Source organism: Sesamum indicum, linkage group LG6 (genome assembly GCF_026168435.1).
Source record: "Sesamum indicum cultivar Baizhima isolate 11 linkage group LG6, ASM2616843v1, whole genome shotgun sequence".
NCBI classification, from domain to species: Eukaryota; Viridiplantae; Streptophyta; class Magnoliopsida; order Lamiales; family Pedaliaceae; genus Sesamum; species Sesamum indicum.
In genome coordinates, this window is record NC_142662.1 from 25,168,861 (window position 1) to 25,189,013 (window position 20,153).

The following is a 20,153-nucleotide window of genomic DNA, read 5'->3' on the forward strand; positions in this document are numbered from 1 at the left end:
GTTGCTGAAGGAACCAAGTACCTGCAAACCATCTGTTGCGGTAGTGTGGTTGGAGGAAGTCCGTAAAATCGAGGACTTAGAATACCCAAAAATAAGGTGGTTGAAAAAAAGTACGCATTTATGAGGACTTAATTTATTTCGAAAGCATGTTAAGCCTAACTTGAAGCCTATAGTGGACTATGGTTAATTTTTAGCTAATGGCAAAATGTTCATAAAATGGGCTGAATGACCAAAATCGCGAACATTTAAAAGTTATATGACCAAAATTACCAACTCCAAAGTTAGAGGATAAAATTGCCAACCCCTTATAAATAATGGACGAAAATTGCAATAACACCCATCAAAATGTGATCAAAGATTTATACTAATATCAGATGCAATGAAAGTGAAGCAAGAGAGGGAGGTGAAAGAAGCTAAAGATAACATCTTTTCAAACAAATATAAAGGAATTACAAGTCAAATATTTAACCAGATTTTGAATTTGAAGACATGAAACTGACAAGGTCATAGAGCACAAGCAGCACGTGGTAATGGTCTGAGGAGCCACTGCAAGAGCCTGCTCATAAATCTGAACTCATTTATTATTATTATTATTATTACTATTATTGTTATTTCCTATGTTTTTAATTTTACTACTGTAATATAAAGAATGAAGCAATTGGGTTCAAGACAATTTCTTACATCTAACCACAACATGGTCACGTTATTACACTTCGTTCCCTTCTCTTGAATTATACATCCTATAATAGCGTATTATTCATTTTTTTTATATAATTTATTCGAAATGTGAACTTTAATTTGTTTTTAAGTAATTATTTTAAATTTTTATTAGAGGGCTATATAAGTCCTTTTGCATTTTTTCTGGTACTTTCTCGATTGATATGAATGATTTATGTAATTATGAATGTAATGTTGATTTCTATAATGACACCCAACGTGAGGAACGGTAAATCTAATGAAACCAACTATATAATTCATTTTTCATATAGTTTATTTGAATGTGATTAATGCAACTCAAATTAGAACTTTTAGCAATTTTCAACATTATAAGTGAGTTCTTTAGGTAGCAACATGGGCTAAGGAATTTTCTTGTGAACAGAAAGAATTTGTTGTTGTAAATCTTATTTTAATTTTTATTCAATTTAAGTTGTACATATCACATATATAAAATTATTCTCTAAATAAAGTATATAATACTAATTTAATACACATAACATGTATATATTAAAAAGAATAAAAAATAAAACAAAATTTGTAATGAAAAATCCAATTCGCCTTACGAACGGGGGCAACTTAGGGTATCCTATTTCCATGGACAAAACATTATGGGGATCATAGTACCCTTTGTTTTCAGCTACTCAAGATTCGAAAATCCCCATGTACTAGACAAAGATTTGTGGGGAATATTTTTTGACTTCAGCACTGCAATAATGATTTGAAAAAACAAACCTACGTACCCCCACAACATAGTATTAAAATTCAGCCAAAACTTCTCGTGAAAATCCACACACACTAAAAGCTCCCCAATACACATCAAACCACAAACCGTCTACTCCCTCTCTCTCTCTCTCACCCTCAAGGAAACTCGTGAGGAAGAGCTCTTAAATTTCACGAGCTTCTTCACCTTCTGTCTCAGACATCTCAATGCCCCGTCTCCACTGCTCTCCCACCCCTTCAAATACCCTTTCATTCCGTCTCAGAAACATGCACCAATCACACAACAGACTTGTATATTTTCTTGATCAATGGGAGAAGCAAAAATTCCACTCTTTTTCTCCATCTTTTTGCTCTACTTGCTTTCTTTACATGCAGAGAGTTTGCAGACCTACATTGTGCAGCTCCACCCTGACGGGCCATCGCGTTCTTGGTTCGGTTCTAGGCTTCACTGGCACCTTTCTTTCATTGATAAGTCCATTTCAACTGAAGAAGATTCTTCTTCACGGCTTCTGTATTCTTACAGCTCTGCCATGGAAGGTTTTGCAGCTCAACTCTCTGCATTTGAGGTTGAGATGTTGAAGAAGTCACATGAAGTTGTAGCAGTGAGGCCTGACAGGAGGTTTGACATTCACACTACTTACTCTTACAAGTTCTTGGGGCTAAGTCCCACAAGAGAAGGTGGTGCCTGGATGGAATCTGGATTCGGTCGGGGATCGATCATTGGTTTGCTCGACACTGGAGTTTGGCCTGAGAGCCCGAGCTTCGATGATCGAGGGATGCCTCCAGTTCCTCGGAAATGGAAAGGGATATGCCAAGAAGGACAGGACTTCAATGCTTCAAGTTGTAACAGGAAACTCATTGGTGCCAGATACTTCAGCAAAGGTCATCGTGTGGCGTCGTTGATGTCTTCACCTGATACTGTGGTGGAATACGTGTCGCCTCGCGATTCCCATGGACATGGCACCCACACAGCTTCCACTGCCGGAGGAGCTCCTGTTCCAATGGCGGGCGTGCTCGGATATGGAGACGGTGAGGCTCGAGGAATGGCCCCTGGTGCGCATATTGCCATATATAAAGTCTGCTGGTTCAGTGGTTGCTATAGTTCAGACATTCTAGCAGCAATGGACGTAGCAATCAGAGATGGAGTTGACGTTCTTTCACTCTCACTAGGTGGATTCCCGGTGCCCCTTTACGAGGACACTATCGCCATTGGCAGTTTCCGAGCCATGGAGCATGGAATATCAGTGATCTGTGCTGCAGGAAACAATGGTCCAATCCAAAACTCAGTTGCAAATGAGGCTCCTTGGATTGCTACCATTGGTGCAAGCACACTTGACAGAAGGTTCCCAACAATAGTTCGACTGAGGAACGGGAAATTTCTATACGGAGAGTCCATGTACCCTGGAAAGGGACATGCAGCTGCTGAGAAAGAGCTTGAGCTGGTTTATATCACAGGTGGCAATAAGGGAAGTGAATTTTGCTTGCGAGGGTCTCTTCCAAAAGCTAAAGTTAGGGGCAAGATGGTGGTTTGTGACCGCGGTGTAAACGGGAGGGCTGAGAAGGGCCAGATAGTGAAGGAAGCTGGGGGTGCTGCAATGATCCTAGCCAACACAGAGATAAACTTGGAGGAAGATTCAGTGGATGTCCATGTCCTGCCAGCAACACTGATAGGTTCCGACGAATCAAATCGGCTGAAGATTTACATCAACTCAACGACAAGACCTAAAGCACAAATCATCTTTGGAGGAACTGTCATTGGAAAATCAAGAGCACCTGCAGTAGCGCAGTTTTCATCGAGAGGGCCAAGTTTCACTGACCCTTCAATTCTCAAGCCGGACATGATCGCTCCAGGGGTGAACATCATCGCTGCATGGCCGCAAAATCTTGGCCCCAGCGCCCTCCCGGAGGACTCTAGAAGAGTAAACTTCACAGTGATGTCGGGGACTTCCATGGCATGTCCACACGTCAGCGGTCTGGCGGCTCTGATCCACTCGGCTCATCCAAAATGGAGCCCCGCAGCCATCAAATCCGCACTTATGACAACTGCAGAAATGACTGATCATCTAGGAAAGCCGATATTGGATGGAGACAAACCTGCTGGGCTCTTTGCAATTGGAGCTGGGCATGTAAATCCTGAAAGAGCCATAAATCCAGGATTGATATATGACATCCAACCAGATGATCATATTACTCATCTATGCACTCTTGGATACAGCAGACCAGACATATTTAGCATTACTCACAGGAATGTGAGTTGTCATGCGATTTTGCAGAAGAACAGGGGATTCAGCCTCAATTACCCCTCATTTTCTGTGATTTTCAAGAAAGGAGAGACAAGAAAGATGGTAAGAAGACGCTTAACGAATGTGGGGAAGCCTAATTCCATTTACTCGCTGGAAATGAAGGCACCCGAGGGAGTCAGCATGAGAGTTAGACCACGCCGCCTTATATTCAAACATATAAATCAAACTTTGAGTTATAGAGTTTGGTTTATATCCAAGAAAAGAATGGATATCAAGAATTCTGGGTTTGGACAAGGGCGTTTGACTTGGGTGAGTATGAGCGGTTCTTACAGGGTTCAGAGTCCAATTTCAGTGACATGGTCATCAACAAAGTGAGAGTATAGTATTGTTCTAGTGGCGCAATTAATAGCATCAGCTCTGATTTCACCTTGGAATTTGAGATTTAAGATTGAATGTAAGAAATATGTCCAGCCTTGCACTCTGAAACTAAAAGCTTCTTTTTCTATTATGACATGAGAAAGTTCCTGATTCATTGGCTTTCCCTGCTACACAAATTTGCTGAAACAGCTTAGTCAATCACAGTTCACCTGCAACTCTATTTTAAAGCAACTGTTTGAGATGCCAGACAGAAAATCAAGGCAGTCAAATCTTCATATGTGTAGGATCAAGAATCAAATTGAATCACCATCCAATTATCTTTTTAAGTTATTGCATTCCACCTAATTGTAGCAACATGAATTGCATCACGATAAAAAAGGAAAAATGCACGAGCAAAAAGGATATGTGCCTCATTTTTTAACAAATGATAATCCGTTGGCATTGGCATATCGCTCCATAAATCTCATGAACCTATCCCAGTCTCGTGGTGTTCGCATGACATATTTGGCCTCGACTCCTGCAGGTTTCCCATTCACAAACTTTGCATTCACGTCAACTGACTGGAGCACCCCTTCCTCGTCAATCATGTAGAAACCAGTAATGTCACCAACTACGCTGGAAGAGTCAAAAACAGATGGTTCAGTAAATGTGAATATGGCCATTCCATTAGTTCCATCCCTCGATTTGGTTAGCTTCACATCCGGGATCGTCCGTTCATCAATCCCCTGGATGAACTGAATTGTCGGTTTGACCATCATTATACTAAGCCTAGAGAGGTTCTGCATCTGGCTTTTTCTAGGCATACTTGAGCGTGGTAGGTGTAAAGATTGGCCATTGAAGGATGAGCTTGCACTAGAGTGAATAGCTCCTATTGACAAGCCTAACACAATGAGAGACGATATCAGCAACTCGATTATTTGAACAAAGATGATCATAAGATTCTGAGAAGATCACATAAGGTTGCAACACGTCACGTGCAATGTAATCCACAAAATAAGATTGTTCTATCTATGATTAGATTCTACCATGAGTTTCATGGTAGGAGTTGGTTTGATTGCAAAATCATGATAAGTTTTTGCCTACTTAAAGCAATTTGTCGTTCTAGAATCATACTTGGGATAAATTCTAACTGTAGGTTTCAACATAAAATCATATGTGAGGCATAGAATGTCAAACCTATTCAATCGTTACAACATCATTGTTGCACCACACGAAAACAAATTGAATTCAGAGTTCATCCGTCTTTCTTGTATGCGAATCGACAAACATCTTCCTATATTTATGAAATGTTCTTGAATCCAAAATGTTGAACCAGATCACTTCTGATATACCACTAAGCACAGAAAATCTCACAAAAACAATAAGGAGCAGGGAGGACAATTAACATCAAATTTAAAGCTTTAGACTAGTCATAAAGCAGGAAAATCAAAGATTACGAATCATACTGATTATCAATTTTCATCAAATGATTGCAAAAGTTCATATACAGTCCATACAAAAAATTGGTGAAAACAGTCCTTCACATAATCTTTTTTGCCCGCTAAATGATCCAAACAACTGTAATTAATTATTTTTATTCTTCTAAACAACATTCCAAATTCCAACTGCCACATACATTTCCAGATTGATACGACTATACACTACTATTACGTATGAAAGCACATCAAATACAGTACATTTCAACTCAATTCACTAAACACCACTCCACACCACATTTACCAAACTAGACAAGTATGCAATTCTTCCAATAGTCAATAAAACAACAAAAATAAGAAATCCTGAAAACAAAAAAAGAACAAAGGGTATAAATTTGGAGTTAAACTGAACGAAAAGAGTACCTGAAAAAGATCGCGGCTGGTGCGAACAACGAGAGATTGGAGAAGAGAAAACCAGGGACTGCACTGCTGCTGCTGCTGCCATCCTGCACGTATCCTAGAGAGAGAGGTGAATAATGTAGTGAGAGAAAGATATATAAGGCAGATGATAATGTGGGTTGAGAGAGCGAAGGTGCGGTGTGTAATAACGACAGCCATTCACTCTGCAAACACTCAAATCAAAGGATTTTTCTGCTATCATCCAAAAGCCCGCCAAACTCCCTTTACATGTTAAGCGCGTGGCCCTTTTTATAGGCTTCTTCCGTATTGGGCCGCATAAGATGGGCTGGGCTGGATGCCTCCTGGATTCAATTTCGGATCGTGGCCGGCCCATCACTCGATTTGTTGGAGAAATTAAATGCACACAATACAATTACAACCACCTCCCATAATATTTGTCATAATTATAAAGATTTAATTAATTTTTAAAAAATTATAAATATTCTTCTTATTTTAACATCTATTTAACAACGAGTCAATTATGTTAGTCTTCGTTATATTTTCATTTATTTTTTATGGTAAACTGACCAAAATACTCTTTAGAATATGAATTATAATTTTATATATTTTTACAAACTAATATAAACACTATGGAGTTTCTCAAATTTCTCAGATTTTTTTATATTTTCTCAAATATTTTTTAATTAAAAAAAAAAAGATTCCAACAAGGGTAAAATAGTAAATTTTACCACACCGTTTAAGGACTATATAATTATTTTCGAACTGAGTGGGGTAATTATAATTTTTTAAATAATAAAAAATTATTTATACTTATATCAAATTTCAAATGAAATAACTGTAATTTATTCTATATATATATATACAAAGAAATGCCCAAGAGAAATAAATAACAAATCGATACGTTACGTTTGAATTGATGAATCCGAAGGTAAGAATTTGGAATCTCTGATACCAATTTGTTAGAAATTATTTGGATAATTTCATATTCCGAATAACTTGAAATCATTTTATACAGTCATTTGAAATTCTCAAATCAAATTTAATTTCTTTAATTAAGATCCAACCCTCGAAGATTAAAGCAGTGGGGCCCGCCACGCATGTGCCACATGTGCAGTCAGGGCATAAATGACTCTCTCTTCATCTTAATTTTACTATTACTATACTAAATCGTAATTAGATAGTATAATACTATTTTTAATTGAATTAATTAAGGTAATAATAATGATTAAAAAATAATTATGGAAATTAAAAACTTTAAATAGTACTGGCCGTGTTATGTATTTGCAGAGTCCCACATGAAGCCACGTCATCTTCCCATTTATCATTTATGCTCCATATTTAGTACCTAAATCCTATTTTTTTAATTTTTTTCGTTTAATTTTGTATAAATATTAATTAATTAGATGATATTTTAAAATGAGAATTAATTAGAAAAAAAAATTGAGATTAGTGTAGTGAGTATATCCACAATTATGTGCACGCATTAATATTTAACTAATAAGAGGAGTAAAATAATAATATTTAACAATAAAGATAATAGATAGAGTATTTAACTTTATTCAGGCAAATATATGGGAAAAATTAAACATTTATTTAATTTTTTTTCAATTTAGTATTGATTAAGTTCATAATAATCGTACCAAAAATTTGGCTGAAAATAAGAAAGACTATGTTAATAAAGCTTACCTTAAGGCCCCGTTTACTTTGATGTATAAATCTATATAAGAATATCAGTGTAGATTAATACAATATTTACTTTATTGTATAGGGGCCGGTATAAAGCCAAAGCCCTGTACTAATTAATGTTCTACCTGAATAATCCAAGGTGATATAAAGTTAGTCCCAAAGGTGCACCAAATGTGAATGACCATTGTACCCTTAAAATTTGACTTAATAATAATAATGATAAATGATATATTATTGATTATTTTTAATAATAATAATATATTATTTATTACTATTTCTTCTTCTTATTATTATTAATTTGTTGCTATTAAATTTTGTAAACAAGGGCTCAAAGGTAATTTTTTTATCAAAAGCATGTGGATACATCAAAGTAAATACTTGATATAATATTTTTTATTTCGGTAATACATATAAGTAAACACCTGACTAATTATATAGAATTTTTTTATCATTCATTTAGTAAAAAATAACCATATCATTCATTTAATACGATTTTCGAAGTAAATCGGGCCTAAGTGATGAAAATGTGGCCCTGTGTCTATAAAATTACAAGTACGGAGCGCATTGATATATGGGTATTAATTTATTTTGAAAGCAGTTGTTAATTAATTATAACGTAAAAAACATTATACCCCTTGAGGTAATCATATATAATTATATAAGCATATTACATTTTTTAAAAAATTACAAACACACCCCTAAAGGTTATAATGGTAATTTTCATCATGCTCTAGGAAAGTTTACATAAATACCCTTTGAGAAAACATTATGCCAACACTCCCTCAAGTGACGTACTTGTAATTTTGCAAAAGACAAAAATATTTGTGGAATTAGATCTAATTTCAAGAATGTAGATATAATTTATCCTTAATTATAAATATTACATATTAAAAAGTAATATATTAACTAATATTTGTAATATTTATATATATAATCAATTCATTAAAAAAAAATATATTGAAAACCACAATAGTTCACTTAAATTCCAAAGAAGTGAAAGAGTTATGAGAATGGTATATAAAATAAATAGACATGCACACCCATACTCTTGTGTATAGGGACACAAAGAAAAGAAAATAATTTTATTTTCTCTCTCAAATAATAGGGGAAGAGAGGAATATTAATTAATTAATTAATTAATTAATAATGAGCATGGAATTAAGATGTGGGCTCACATGCCATCCATCCACTTTAGCACCCCATACATAGTGATGCCCCACTATGCTTCTTATTTAAACACTCCCCTCACATGTTTGCATGTGAACTATTTACACCCCAACCCCAACAAATATTGTTTGCATGTCCATTTTGGAAGGTTATTTTATTTTGGTTGGAATAATTATATTCACACCCCTAATTTATTATTTATTTACACAAGACAATCATATCTTTTGAAAAATCACACGTACACCAACTAAAAATATTAAAATTATTTACACAAATTGTCCTAATTTTCAAAAAAATTACACATATACCTCAGAAGACGTTAATATCATTACACAAACTATCCCTTTTTAGCTACCAAGGATAGTTTCTCTGATTATGTAAACAATAAGTGTAATATGTGTAAATAGACTATAGATCAGAAACATAAATGTAACTATTACTTATTTAAAAAAATAAAAAATTTAAATTAGGATATTTCTGGAGACAAATGGTTGCTTCCATTTCTTTCCAGGCATGTTTTCCTTTGAGCTCACTCATCCTCACATCTAATATATATACCATTTTTTCGTAAGTAATATATAGTATTTATTGATTTGTGAAATAATAAATATTTTTATTGTAGGGTTATAATCATAATACCATATTTCGATATCTGTATTTTTATTATTAATGATGACTTTTAGTATTTTAATTAATATCAGAATTATTTATTAATTTGTGCGAGACGGATTTCAAAATTTTGAATTACACAATATGTAATAATATTTTGACTTTTCATCCTACGTACTATAAGAAAAAATTGAAAAAAAAAAATTAAAAAAGTCAACTGTCCTGAATAATGGCGTATTTTTCTCAAAAAAAAAAATAAAAATAAAAACGAACAGAATCCTAGAAATTAATGGAGTTGTGGACAAAAGGGAAAGTTGGGGGCAATAGGACACAGACACCTTCTTAACATGGAAAGATTCTTTCTTGTTTCCACTCAATAAATCACTTCCTATATAAGTTCTTAATTATCTCAAAATCAATACTTAACCAGCTTCATTAACTTTAAAGGTAAATTGCAACGGGTTCTCTTGAATTTCCCGTAATTACAAATATCTCTTATTTATTTAATGATTGTATACTAAATATCCCTCGTGACAACCTATTGTAAGAAGATATTTGCTTTATAGACGTTAATCCATGAAATATTTATAATTTTTTAAATAATAAAGAAATATTTATAATTATGATAAATTTCAAAAGAACCCTTTATAATATATTCAAATTTTAATTTTTTTTTTCTTTTTTGTTTGGAGGTGAAAAGGGGTGGCTGGATCCCTTAACACACCTTGATGTCACAAATTGTTTCCGATATTGGAAATCAAACAAATCTTCTCATGGACACGAATTAACTCGCATATCACTAAATCAACAATTTATTGGTACATGTTGGTATTACATTAACGTGTTGTTGATATATTTTCTTCTTTTTTTAAAAAAGAAATATATAATTAAATTAAGCTGTAATTTTAAAAGTTGGGACGCATACCATATACATATTGGTGTGATATTATTATTTTGGAAAATTTCTAACTCAAATCGGATTAGATTGAATTTGAACCAATTATGGCAAGTGCAATATATTTGTCCTGTGGTTGGTTTACAGTTCATAAAAAATGACCAATCATATGACAAGTGTATTTTACTTACTTTGTGATTGATTTAATTCAGTCAAATCTAATTTGAGTAAGAATTTTTTAGCAGTGTTGTATTATATTTATTAATGTGGGGCCAATAGTTAAGTAGGGCTCATATGATCTTTGTCATTCTTGGAAGCTGCCTTTCATCATAAGATAACTCAACTAATCCAAATCATTGAGCATTATTATATTATTAATTCCCTTCCCAGTACACCATCAGCACTGCATAAAGCATCTTTCCACACCACAACTCTGTGCAAATCAACTCTTAATTAATATATATATATATATATATATATGAACCAAACATCTGAAATTACACTCACATGATTTCTAGTTTCAAAAGCAGGGGATCAAAACTGCATTTCCGAGAAAAAGTTAGCAAAAAAAGCTACCAAAAGGTCATGATCTCAACTATCATAGAGCAGCAAACACTTTAATTACAAAATTTTCGATACTGACATCTACTAAGTTTATTTTTAACATAAAATCTAACATTTTAAAAGTGGGTGGTACATCTTATAATAAATGCCGACGGAATAAACCAACTCTCCGTAAACTGTACACGAATTACATGGCAAGTGTAATGTGTTGACGGGAATTTCACGGGCAGCATGAGTTTGTCTTGGGCTCAAGTTTGACGGCCAAAGAACAGAAGAGAAGATTAACTGAAGTAACAGCAATGGCAACACATTCTCTCCATGTGTCTTGTCAGATGATATGTAAAAAAAAGCCAAGTTCCGGTCATTTTTATGTGCATTAACAGCTGTTGGAGAGCCCAAGATCTCACGAGTTGTTCTAGTGATGAAACATGAAAAAGGAAAACACTAATCCCCATATGAACTGTTTGGTATTATATAGGTCAGAGACTACCTAATCATTTGATCTTCTTCTAACCTTCAGTTTCATACTGCTCTTACTGTCTTTCGCTCTCCACTGCTACCCCACTGGCCCCATCACTGATCGTGTGAAAAGATGGTGGAGAAGTAAGAAAGATAACAAGCCAGGATAAAGAAAAGCATTATGAAGTTGAAAAATGAATTCTTCCTCCTCTTGTTCTTCTATTGTTCTTCTGTTTTCTGCTACTCTAAGGAGGTTGAGAGCATTGGATTGAGCAGTGAAGTGTCGATCCTGTTGTCGGTAAAGGCAAGCCTGATCGATCCGTTTGATCATCTCAAAGATTGGGAATTGCCGGAGAATGCAGCAAACAGCTCAGCACACTGTGGCTGGACTGGAGTGGTATGCAACTCCAATGGTGCTGTTGAAAAGCTTGATCTTTCCCACATGAATCTCACTGGCAGGGTTGCCGATGAAATCCAGGGATTAAAGAGTCTGAGTTCTCTTAATTTATGCTGCAACGGGTTCTCCTCTCCGTTGCCTAAGTCTTTAACTAATCTTACTGCACTTGAGAGCATTGATCTGAGCCAAAACTTGTTTATCGATCGGTTGCCTGTTGGTTTTGGAACGGCAGCAGGATTGGTAGCATTCAATGCTTCTGGGAATAACTTTTCGGGTTACCTCCCTGAGGATCTTGGCAATGCGACATTGCTGGAGAGCCTGGATCTCAGGGGAAACTTCTTTGGAGGCCCCATTCCAAGAACTTACAAGAATTTGGGGAGATTGAAGTATCTTGGCCTGTCGGGGAATAACCTGACGGGCAGTATACCAGCAGAGCTAGGAGAATTATCAGCACTCGAGACGATGGTTCTTGGATACAATGAGTTTGAAGGTGGGATTCCTGCAGAGTTTGGAAATCTTACAAATCTCAAGTATCTTGACCTTGCCATAGGCAATCTTGGTGGGTCGATTCCAGCTGAACTGGGAAAACTCAAGCAGCTGAGTACAGTCTTCTTGTACCGAAACAATTTTGAGGGCAAGATTCCACCAGAGATTGGCAACGTGACTTCTTTGCAGTTTCTGGACCTTTCTGATAACTTATTATCAGGAGAAATTCCGGCCCCAGTAGCTGATCTCAAGAATCTGCAGCTATTGAATCTAATGTGCAATCAGCTATCTGGTTCAGTTCCTGCTGGCATTGGGAAATTGACTCAACTGCAGGTACTTGAGCTTTGGAACAACACATTGTCAGGCCCTTTGCCGAGTGATCTTGGCCAGAATTCACCTCTTCAACGGTTGGATATCTCATCCAATTCATTCTCTGGCCCAATCCCGACAAGTTTGTGTAATAAAGGTAACCTTACTAAGCTCATCCTGTTCAACAATGCCTTCTCTGGTCCGGTTCCAGCCAGTTTATCGACATGTCAATCGCTAGTTCGAGTTAGGATGCAAAATAATCTCCTTTCCGGCACAATCCCTGTTGGTTTTGGCAAACTTGGCAAACTTCAAAGGCTGGAACTGGCAAATAACAGCCTCACAGGCCAAATCCCAAGTGATCTTTCTGCTTCCACTTCTCTTTCATCCATTGATGTATCAAGAAACCACCTTCAATCTTCTCTTCCGTCCTCTGTTCTTTCCATTCCAAATCTGCAAAACTTCATAGCCTCAGGCAATAACTTGGTGGGAGAAATCCCGGATCAGTTCCAGGATTGTCCTGCTCTTGCTTGGCTGGACCTCTCCTCAAACCATTTCACTGGAAGCATTCCAGCAAGCATTGCTTCATGCGAGAAGCTTGTGATTCTAAATCTTCGCGACAACCAGTTGATCGGGGGGATTCCTAAACCTATTGCGCTGATGCCCGCATTGGCTGTCTTGGATCTGGCAAACAACTCTCTGACTGGAGGGATTCCTGAGAATTTTGGGAACTCTCCAGCCTTAGAGATGCTCAATGTTTCTTATAACAGGCTAGAGGGTCCTGTCCCTTTCAATGGCATGCTCAGGACTATTAATCCTGATGATCTCATTGGCAATGCAGGCCTATGTGATGGCGTGCTTCCACCGTGCTCTCAAAATGCAGCATACGCATCAAGACAGCATGGCTTACACGCAAAACACATTATTGGAGGATGGATAATTGGGATTTTGACTCTGGCTGCTGTTGTTATAGCAGTTCTTGGAGCTCGATCTCTGTACCAGAAATGGCAGGATGGGAATTGCTTCGAGGAAAGATTCGAAGCAGGCAATGGGGAGTGGCCTTGGAGATTGATGGCATTCCAGAGGCTAGTTTTCAATAGTAATGACATTCTTGCTTGCATCAAGGAATCCAATGTGATAGGGATGGGGGCAACTGGGACAGTTTACAAGGCTGAAATACAAAGACTGAACACAACCGTTGCGGTAAAGAAACTATGGAGATCGACAAGTGATCTTGAGATGGGAGGCAGTGATGATCTAGTGGGAGAGGTGAATTTGTTAGGGAGGTTAAGGCACCGGAACATTGTGAGGTTGTTGGGATTTCTTCACAATGACTCTGATGCAATGATTGTCTATGAGTATATGCAGAATGGTAGCCTTGGAGAGGCTTTACATGGCAAAAAAGCAGGAAGTTTGCTGGTGGATTGGGTTTCAAGGTATAACATAGCAGTTGGGGTTGCGCAGGGGCTGGCTTATCTCCATCACGATTGTCATCCACCCGTGATCCATCGAGATGTGAAGTCAAATAACATATTGCTTGATGCCAATCTTGAGGCAAGGATTGCTGATTTCGGGTTGGCAAAAATGATGCTCAAGAAGAATGAGACAGTTTCAATGGTAGCAGGATCTTACGGATATATAGCCCCCGGTGAGTTTCTATCAGCTTCAGTCCTTGTAACTTTTATCATTCCACAGTTATATTGCTTCTAAACTCAGTCAACAGATACATTTCTTGATTAGGGATCTGCCTCCTCAAGATTAGAACTAGTCAAACAGAACCAGCAATGACTAGCAGCAACATAGATTTGTTACATAGTATTAAATTTCTTGACAACATTATCATTCTAGTAGATCAATAGGCAAACAACTTAATAAAGGGTTTCTGTTGAAGTTATAAATATTAACATAACCACTCTGCATCTTTGATAATCGCTTGACAGAGTATGGTTACACGCTGAAAGTTGATGAGAAGAGCGACATCTACAGCTATGGAGTAGTTCTCATGGAATTGCTAACTGGGAAGAGACCATTAGACCCCGATTTTGGAGATTCTGTTGATATTGTAGAATGGATACGCAGAAAGATTCGTGAAAACAGGCCTTTGGAAGAAGCTCTAGACCCTTCTGTAGGGAACACCAAACATGTTCAAGAAGAGATGCTCTTAGTTCTCAGATTCGCGATTCTTTGCACTGCCAAGCTCCCCAAAGACAGACCCTCAATGAGAGACGTTCTGTCGATGCTTGGAGAAGCAAAGCCTCGGAGAAAAAGCAGCAGCAGCAGCAGTGGAGGTAATGCTAATACCAACAAAGACAGGCCATTATTCAACAATTCACCTGTGAATGGCCTTGTGTGAGTATAACATTGCATGCTTCTTCCAGGCCAAGATTATTTTTTGGTTTTCAATATGTACCTAGATTTATATTCATTTTTTTTTTAGTTATTTGTAAGTTTTTATAACTTGTGTCTAGAATTAGAGGGCTATGCCTATGGGAAATGATCATGCAAATGATTTTGTAGCTCTCTTCATGTTACATAGTCAGAAAACTTCAACAGGAGTGCACAGTTTTATTGCACCCAGAATTAAAGGAAACTGCATTTAGTTTTTGACATCAGTACATGATACTGATTTAGTTCAAGTCGAAGATGGAAGAATTGAAAGATTTGTCAGTGAAGTAAAATATTCGACTTCCGCGTAAAATATTCGACTTCCGCTCCAAATTCCACACACCCGTCAAAGAAAACTAAGTACAAGAAGATGAACAAGAGATTCTAAAGCCAAAAAGACAAACAAAAGCATCAACAACCTCATACAAAGACAACAAATACTTTTCTTTCATTAGGAGTTTGCGAGTGCAACAAAACCCAAAACTGAACAATTTGCCACTCTCATACTTACAGTGTATCAAATGGCAACTCTCAGTATGCTTACCTATAAGACAGAAGAAAAGAAAGGGCATTCATCATGTGCAGACATAAGTGCACTGCCCAAGACGGTATATATGATCGTGTCGAAATAGTATTAGTAATAAAATGTAAAAGGTGACCAAAACCTAGCACGCAAAAGGAGGCAGAGCCAGGACGGTGGTTGCTTCAATGGAATTCTTTGGTGATGTATAGCAGTCTACTCTTTTTTCTTTCTAGAAGGATCTTTTTGGGTCAGAAGATTCTCTATATTGGGCCCGTCGACTGTTTCCTGTTCCTTTCATGAGTTCCTGGGCCTGCACGAATAAAGAAAAATGAATATAATGGTGTTTACGCAAAATAAGAGCATACAAAACTGCAATAACAACACGCACATACCTAGTCCATTAACATCAGCTGTCCTCATGATTCGAAGTCTCCGCACAGAATTCAAAAACATTCTGACAAAAGAATGAAATCCATGAGACTGGCAATGTAAACTTAATGAAATTCATTAACACATCAGCTAAACTGGCATACACCTTGGGACCTGTCAAACTTCTGAACTTGGTGCGAACAGAATGAATATCGAAACTAAGCATCATCTATTGTCTGCAGTTGTTGAAAAGTTGCTTAAGACCCGAATTCTTTTATGTTAGATAGAAATAAGATGTTTATTGCAGCCACATTTGGATTCCGCTATAATCTTATGTATTTACTTTACTACATCTTAGGATGTGAGCAGACTCAGAACAAGCAATCAAATGAGAGTTGGAGAATTATAACTATAGCAGTGAAAGTGTTTAGCTATGGGATAGAATAAGAGGAATGCAATTAGAAATCTACTATATAAAAGATGCAATGTGAAAGGACATACTCCCAAGGAACATCCCCAACAAGCATCCAGTCTCCTTCTTTGTCTTCATAGGTGAGCACAAAATCAGATGAACCATCCAATGATTTCAGAGGCTGTCTGGTGGCAGCTACAACAACTTGCTCCTCCACATTTGATCCTAAAACAGCAACATAGCCAGTTAGTGATCAAATTAGCATTGAAGAGCTAATTAAGCTAGTCAAGATTCCGAACTAAGACTTTCATAGAGCTTGTAACTAAGGTAATGCTTTCCACCTCAATTTATTCAGAATGAGGAAAACCAAGAATCTATCATTCCTTATACCAAGATATTAGTATTTAGAATATCACTACAGATATAAGGAGAAAGCAGAGATTTTTACAACCCCTGTCCGAACAATTATATACTTGACATTGGTTGTCATTAACCAACTTCTAGAATTTACTTTTCATTTTTTACTGTCATTGGTTTTCGGTCTGCCAAGTTTCACGGTACTGGAAAATCAGTAGCTAGCAACTAAATACTAAGTTTTGGGTACTATTGGACCACAGGTCTATTAAACACAACATCTTAGAAAGATCTTCACCTACTGAGAGAAATGAAAATGATTGAAGATTTAGTTCTTTAATGAGATTGAATAAGAGGACAGAAAAATTACGTTTTGTCCCAACTGCTGCACAGGGTCTAAACATGTCATCAAGCGCATGAGCTAAGGCCTTGTAGCAGCTATAAGCATTCAGATCTACCTTTCTTCCAATTGGGATCCCGTCCATGTTCACCTTGACAAACAAAGACGCTTTCAGACATCTCTTTTCCTTGGCAACATTATTATTCACATTGCCACCATGGTTGGACTTATCCATGATAATATTCTTGCTTTCACATTTATCAGCAGTAGAGAAAAAGTCTTCAGTGACTGGAGACTTCGCATGGTTTACCAAGCTGTTCATTCTGTAAGTTCTGATTGGAGGCCATCCAACAACCTGACTGCTTCATGAATTGAATAACAAAACATTTAATCCCACTGGATATATATCATGTGAGTCATCATTGAGCATCCATAGTAGTTGCTTAAATTTTTATAAAGAATGTAAGTAAACAAATTGTTCTTCATGATGGAACAGAAAAAACGAACATAATTAAGAAAGAACCATAAAACATTAAAATATGTGGGCACATGGCATGCAAATAACCAGTTCTGGAAAGCAGTCGTCTTTGACTTAAGCAGTATTAAGATCTATGATGTTAGGAATGACTAGTGGTTATCCTGGATGAAGAGGAATATTGAGAGTAAAAGTACTTTAACCAAATAGCTATGTGAGATTCTCAATCACTGTTAGTCGATTGCAACTCCTCATGTTGTTAGCATCAATGATTAAAAATCCATCCGACCTTCTTTTAATTTTATTTGGAATTCCCAATTGGTTGCTTCAATTGAAAGAGTCATTGAAATACACATAGAACAAGTACATATTCTTCAAGAATGTGTACTTTAGTAATTATCCTGAGATGGAGAAAGTCGAAGGTTCTGTGCAGATCTTGCTAATGCGATTGTGATTGACATTTTACAAGGATATGATCAAAAATAAATGCTTTAAAGATGGTAAAAGAAAAACAAAAGAAAGAAAAGACGAAGAATGTCACAGTTTCTCTCAGGTACCGGATGCCCGAGAATCAAACACAAAACCAATAGTGTAAAACCAACTGCAGCTGGATTGACATTAAATATAACCAAATTAGGAAAAGAATAAAGAGCCCAAAATGAAAAATATAAACGGCCTCTAATTCCCAACTTCTTCAAAGTTCATACCAATTCTCAACAACCAAGAAAAATACAAAGAACAGATAACAGCACTGATCAAGACAAGATATGATATGGACTATAATGATCCAATCTTACAAAGCTTAAACTTAACAACTAAGAGGAGATGATTGAAATTTGAATCCCATCAACCACAGGAATATATGCAACTACAAACAAGTTGATTACAAATGTGGTACGAAAGTCACAATATGTAACAAGGAAAATCAAAGGAGCAAGGGTGTGAGACTAGAAATTGATAGTACCTAACCGCAGAACGGCCGGGAGGCGAAGAGGGTGGTTCAGCAGTCCTTTTAGTGCCACAAGAGCCATTGTTGGTGGCTTTGGTGACAGAAGAAGAGGATGATGATGATGATGAAGAAGCCTTAGTAGAAACCACAGATGGAAAGTCCTTGGCAGTCAAGATTCTTGCATACTGATCCCAAGAACCTCCGGTGGCAGCCGGCGGCGGCGGCTGCTTATTCTTGGCCTTTCCACCACCACCACCAAGGCTCAGTCCAAGGCCCAATTCCAAGTCAGACTCATCTGGGTAGGAGGAAGACTCCTCAGATGACATCACCATGTTATTCTCCTCTCTTGACAAAGTTGACATTGACCCACCTGAAATCACACCGCCGCCGCTCCCTCCGCCCCTATTGTGCATCAAGATTAAATTTTTAGAGGAGAAGAAGGAGTAAAATTCTGGTGGCAGAAGGAAGAAGAAGAAGAAGAGAGAAAAGAAAGAAGGGAGTTTGGTTTGGTTTCTTGCTTTCTTTTGGGTTTGGGTAAAGAGAAAGGAAGTGGAAGGCAAAAGTGGGAAGTGGGAAGGGGTTGGTGTTGATGGGGAGGGGGAGGGGCCCTTCTGTCGGCTTTGTGCGCCTCAACAGCATTATAGATTTCTCTCTCAGGTGGGACCCACAAAAAATGTACAACTACTGCCTCTCCCCTGCTTCCTGTTATTGTACCAACCACCCCGGGAACCATCGAACCTCTGCCTTTTGCTTCTGACTGAAACCTGACATGATCGCCCTCTCTCTCTCTCGGGAAATTTATGCAGCACATAAGTGAAAAACACGTTTTTAGTTGGAGCGGAGGCAGAAATGAAGAAATCCAACTTAATTGTCATATTTGATATTTTATTTTCAAGAATTTGTTTTTCAAATAAATTAAGAACTTTATGTGTTAATAATTTATACTGATAACAAAATATCAGGTTATATTTTTTATGTACCAATATAAAATTATTATAAAAAATTACTTCGACAATGTAAGTTATCGTTCGTATTTTATATAGTGACTGCCACATAATATCCTACAATTATTCTAACATTTTAACTTCAATTTAATATTTAAGCAAGAAAAATCGATAGCTAAACGTTTCAAAATTTTAGTTTCTAATTAATTTTTTTTATTGTAATTATAGCCAAAAATATAGTATATTCTTTAAGGATAACTGCGCCGATTTTTTTAAAATATTATATAATTACACGTAAATTCTTATGAGTGGAGAGATTACATCTAATATAACTCTAATGTTTGATCCATTGAACAAATGAATTCGTTTGTTAGTTAAAATACATCAAAAATTATTAATATTAATTAGAAAATTAAATAAAATTAATACTTATTAATAATTGACTATATTTATTAGTTCATTACAGATTAAATAATTTTCTTATAGTAAAAAAATATTTTTATGAATAACACTATTTAATTTTTATGAGTAGTGATAGACAGAAAGTAAAAGTTATATTGCGAGGGTGCAATCCAAAGAGGCGGGTGGCGATAAATTGAAGATGGGGAGAAATTGACGATTCTTTTAATGGCGTCCTAAAATGGGGGGATTTTCCTGGGCAAGTGGGGACAAACACGACTTTACGCCAAAAGACAACCCGACAACATGTGGGGGCCCGAAATTCACACGGCTCAACACCTTACCCCCGAAACGTGGGGACCACTTTTAAAAGCCAAGGTTGTTGCTAACTTCACCCACCACTCCACTCATATTTATTCAACCAACAATATGGCTTCTTTTTTTTTTCACATATATATTTTATTTATAATCAATTTTCTTGAAATTTAATATATTTTTTTTATTATTTAAAAAATTATAATTAACGCTCGTCTAATAAATA

At 36.5% G+C, this 20,153-nt stretch overlaps 4 protein-coding genes across 5 annotated transcripts; 2 read left to right on the forward strand and 2 right to left on the reverse strand.

Moving 5' to 3' along the window:
* The first annotated feature begins 1,745 nt into the window (after positions 1–1,745).
* SDD1 (Subtilase family protein) lies at positions 1,746–4,065 on the forward strand. Its single transcript, XM_011081820.3, has one exon. It carries the CDS (start codon positions 1,746–1,748, stop codon positions 4,053–4,055), a length of 2,310 nt encoding a protein of 769 aa, XP_011080122.1. The 3' UTR covers positions 4,056–4,065.
* Positions 4,066–4,308: 243 nt separating this feature from the next.
* PSB28 (photosystem II reaction center PSB28 protein) lies at positions 4,309–6,060 on the reverse strand. The gene is made up of 2 exons (XM_011081819.3): positions 5,897–6,060; positions 4,309–4,938 (listed from the first exon to the last, which is right to left on the reverse strand). Exons 1-2 carry the CDS (start codon positions 5,976–5,978, stop codon positions 4,469–4,471), a joined length of 552 nt encoding a protein of 183 aa, XP_011080121.1. The 5' UTR covers positions 5,979–6,060; the 3' UTR covers positions 4,309–4,468.
* Positions 6,061–10,988: 4,928 nt separating this feature from the next.
* Positions 10,989–15,052, forward strand: LOC105163466 (Leucine-rich repeat transmembrane protein kinase family protein). Its single transcript, XM_011081817.3, has 2 exons — positions 10,989–14,110; positions 14,403–15,052. Exons 1-2 carry the CDS (start codon positions 11,455–11,457, stop codon positions 14,813–14,815), a joined length of 3,069 nt encoding a protein of 1,022 aa, XP_011080119.1. The 5' UTR covers positions 10,989–11,454; the 3' UTR covers positions 14,816–15,052.
* A 218-nt stretch (positions 15,053–15,270) lies between these two features.
* On the reverse strand, positions 15,271–18,874 carry LOC105163465 (auxin-responsive protein IAA12). 2 transcript variants are annotated; one of them, XM_011081816.3, is made up of 5 exons: positions 18,285–18,874; positions 16,876–17,204; positions 16,241–16,376; positions 15,763–15,824; positions 15,271–15,680 (listed from the first exon to the last, which is right to left on the reverse strand). In XM_011081816.3, exons 1-5 carry the CDS (start codon positions 18,680–18,682, stop codon positions 15,631–15,633), a joined length of 975 nt encoding a protein of 324 aa, XP_011080118.1. In that variant the 5' UTR covers positions 18,683–18,874; the 3' UTR covers positions 15,271–15,630. The 2 variants fall into 2 exon arrangements, with proteins under 2 accessions (XP_011080118.1, XP_088737940.1); XM_088881814.1 differs by having other exon boundaries at positions 16,876–17,207; positions 18,285–18,872.
* Positions 18,875–20,153: the final 1,279 nt, after the last annotated feature.

Excerpts from the sequence above, each read along its gene's own strand:
- SDD1 (XM_011081820.3), top strand. The coding sequence starts at position 1,746 with ATGGGAGAAGCAAAAATTCCACTCTTTTTCTCCATCTTTTTGCTCTAC.
- LOC105163465 (XM_088881814.1), bottom strand. The coding sequence starts at position 18,682 with ATGCACAATAGGGGCGGAGGGAGCGGCGGCGGTGTGATTTCAGGTGGG. Across the intron at positions 17,208-18,284 it reads CCCGGCCGTTCTGCGGTTAG|CAGTCAGGTTGTTGGATGGC; the intron begins GTACTATCAATT and ends CAATTCATGAAG. Across the intron at positions 15,825-16,240 it reads GTTGGGGATGTTCCTTGGGA|AATGTTTTTGAATTCTGTGC; the intron begins GTATGTCCTTTC and ends TTCTTTTGTCAG.
- LOC105163466 (XM_011081817.3), top strand. The coding sequence starts at position 11,455 with ATGAAGTTGAAAAATGAATTCTTCCTCCTCTTGTTCTTCTATTGTTCT. Across the intron at positions 14,111-14,402 it reads TTACGGATATATAGCCCCCG|AGTATGGTTACACGCTGAAA; the intron begins GTGAGTTTCTAT and ends ATCGCTTGACAG.
- PSB28 (XM_011081819.3), bottom strand. The coding sequence starts at position 5,978 with ATGGCAGCAGCAGCAGCAGTGCAGTCCCTGGTTTTCTCTTCTCCAATC. Across the intron at positions 4,939-5,896 it reads CCAGCCGCGATCTTTTTCAG|GCTTGTCAATAGGAGCTATT; the intron begins GTACTCTTTTCG and ends TCATTGTGTTAG.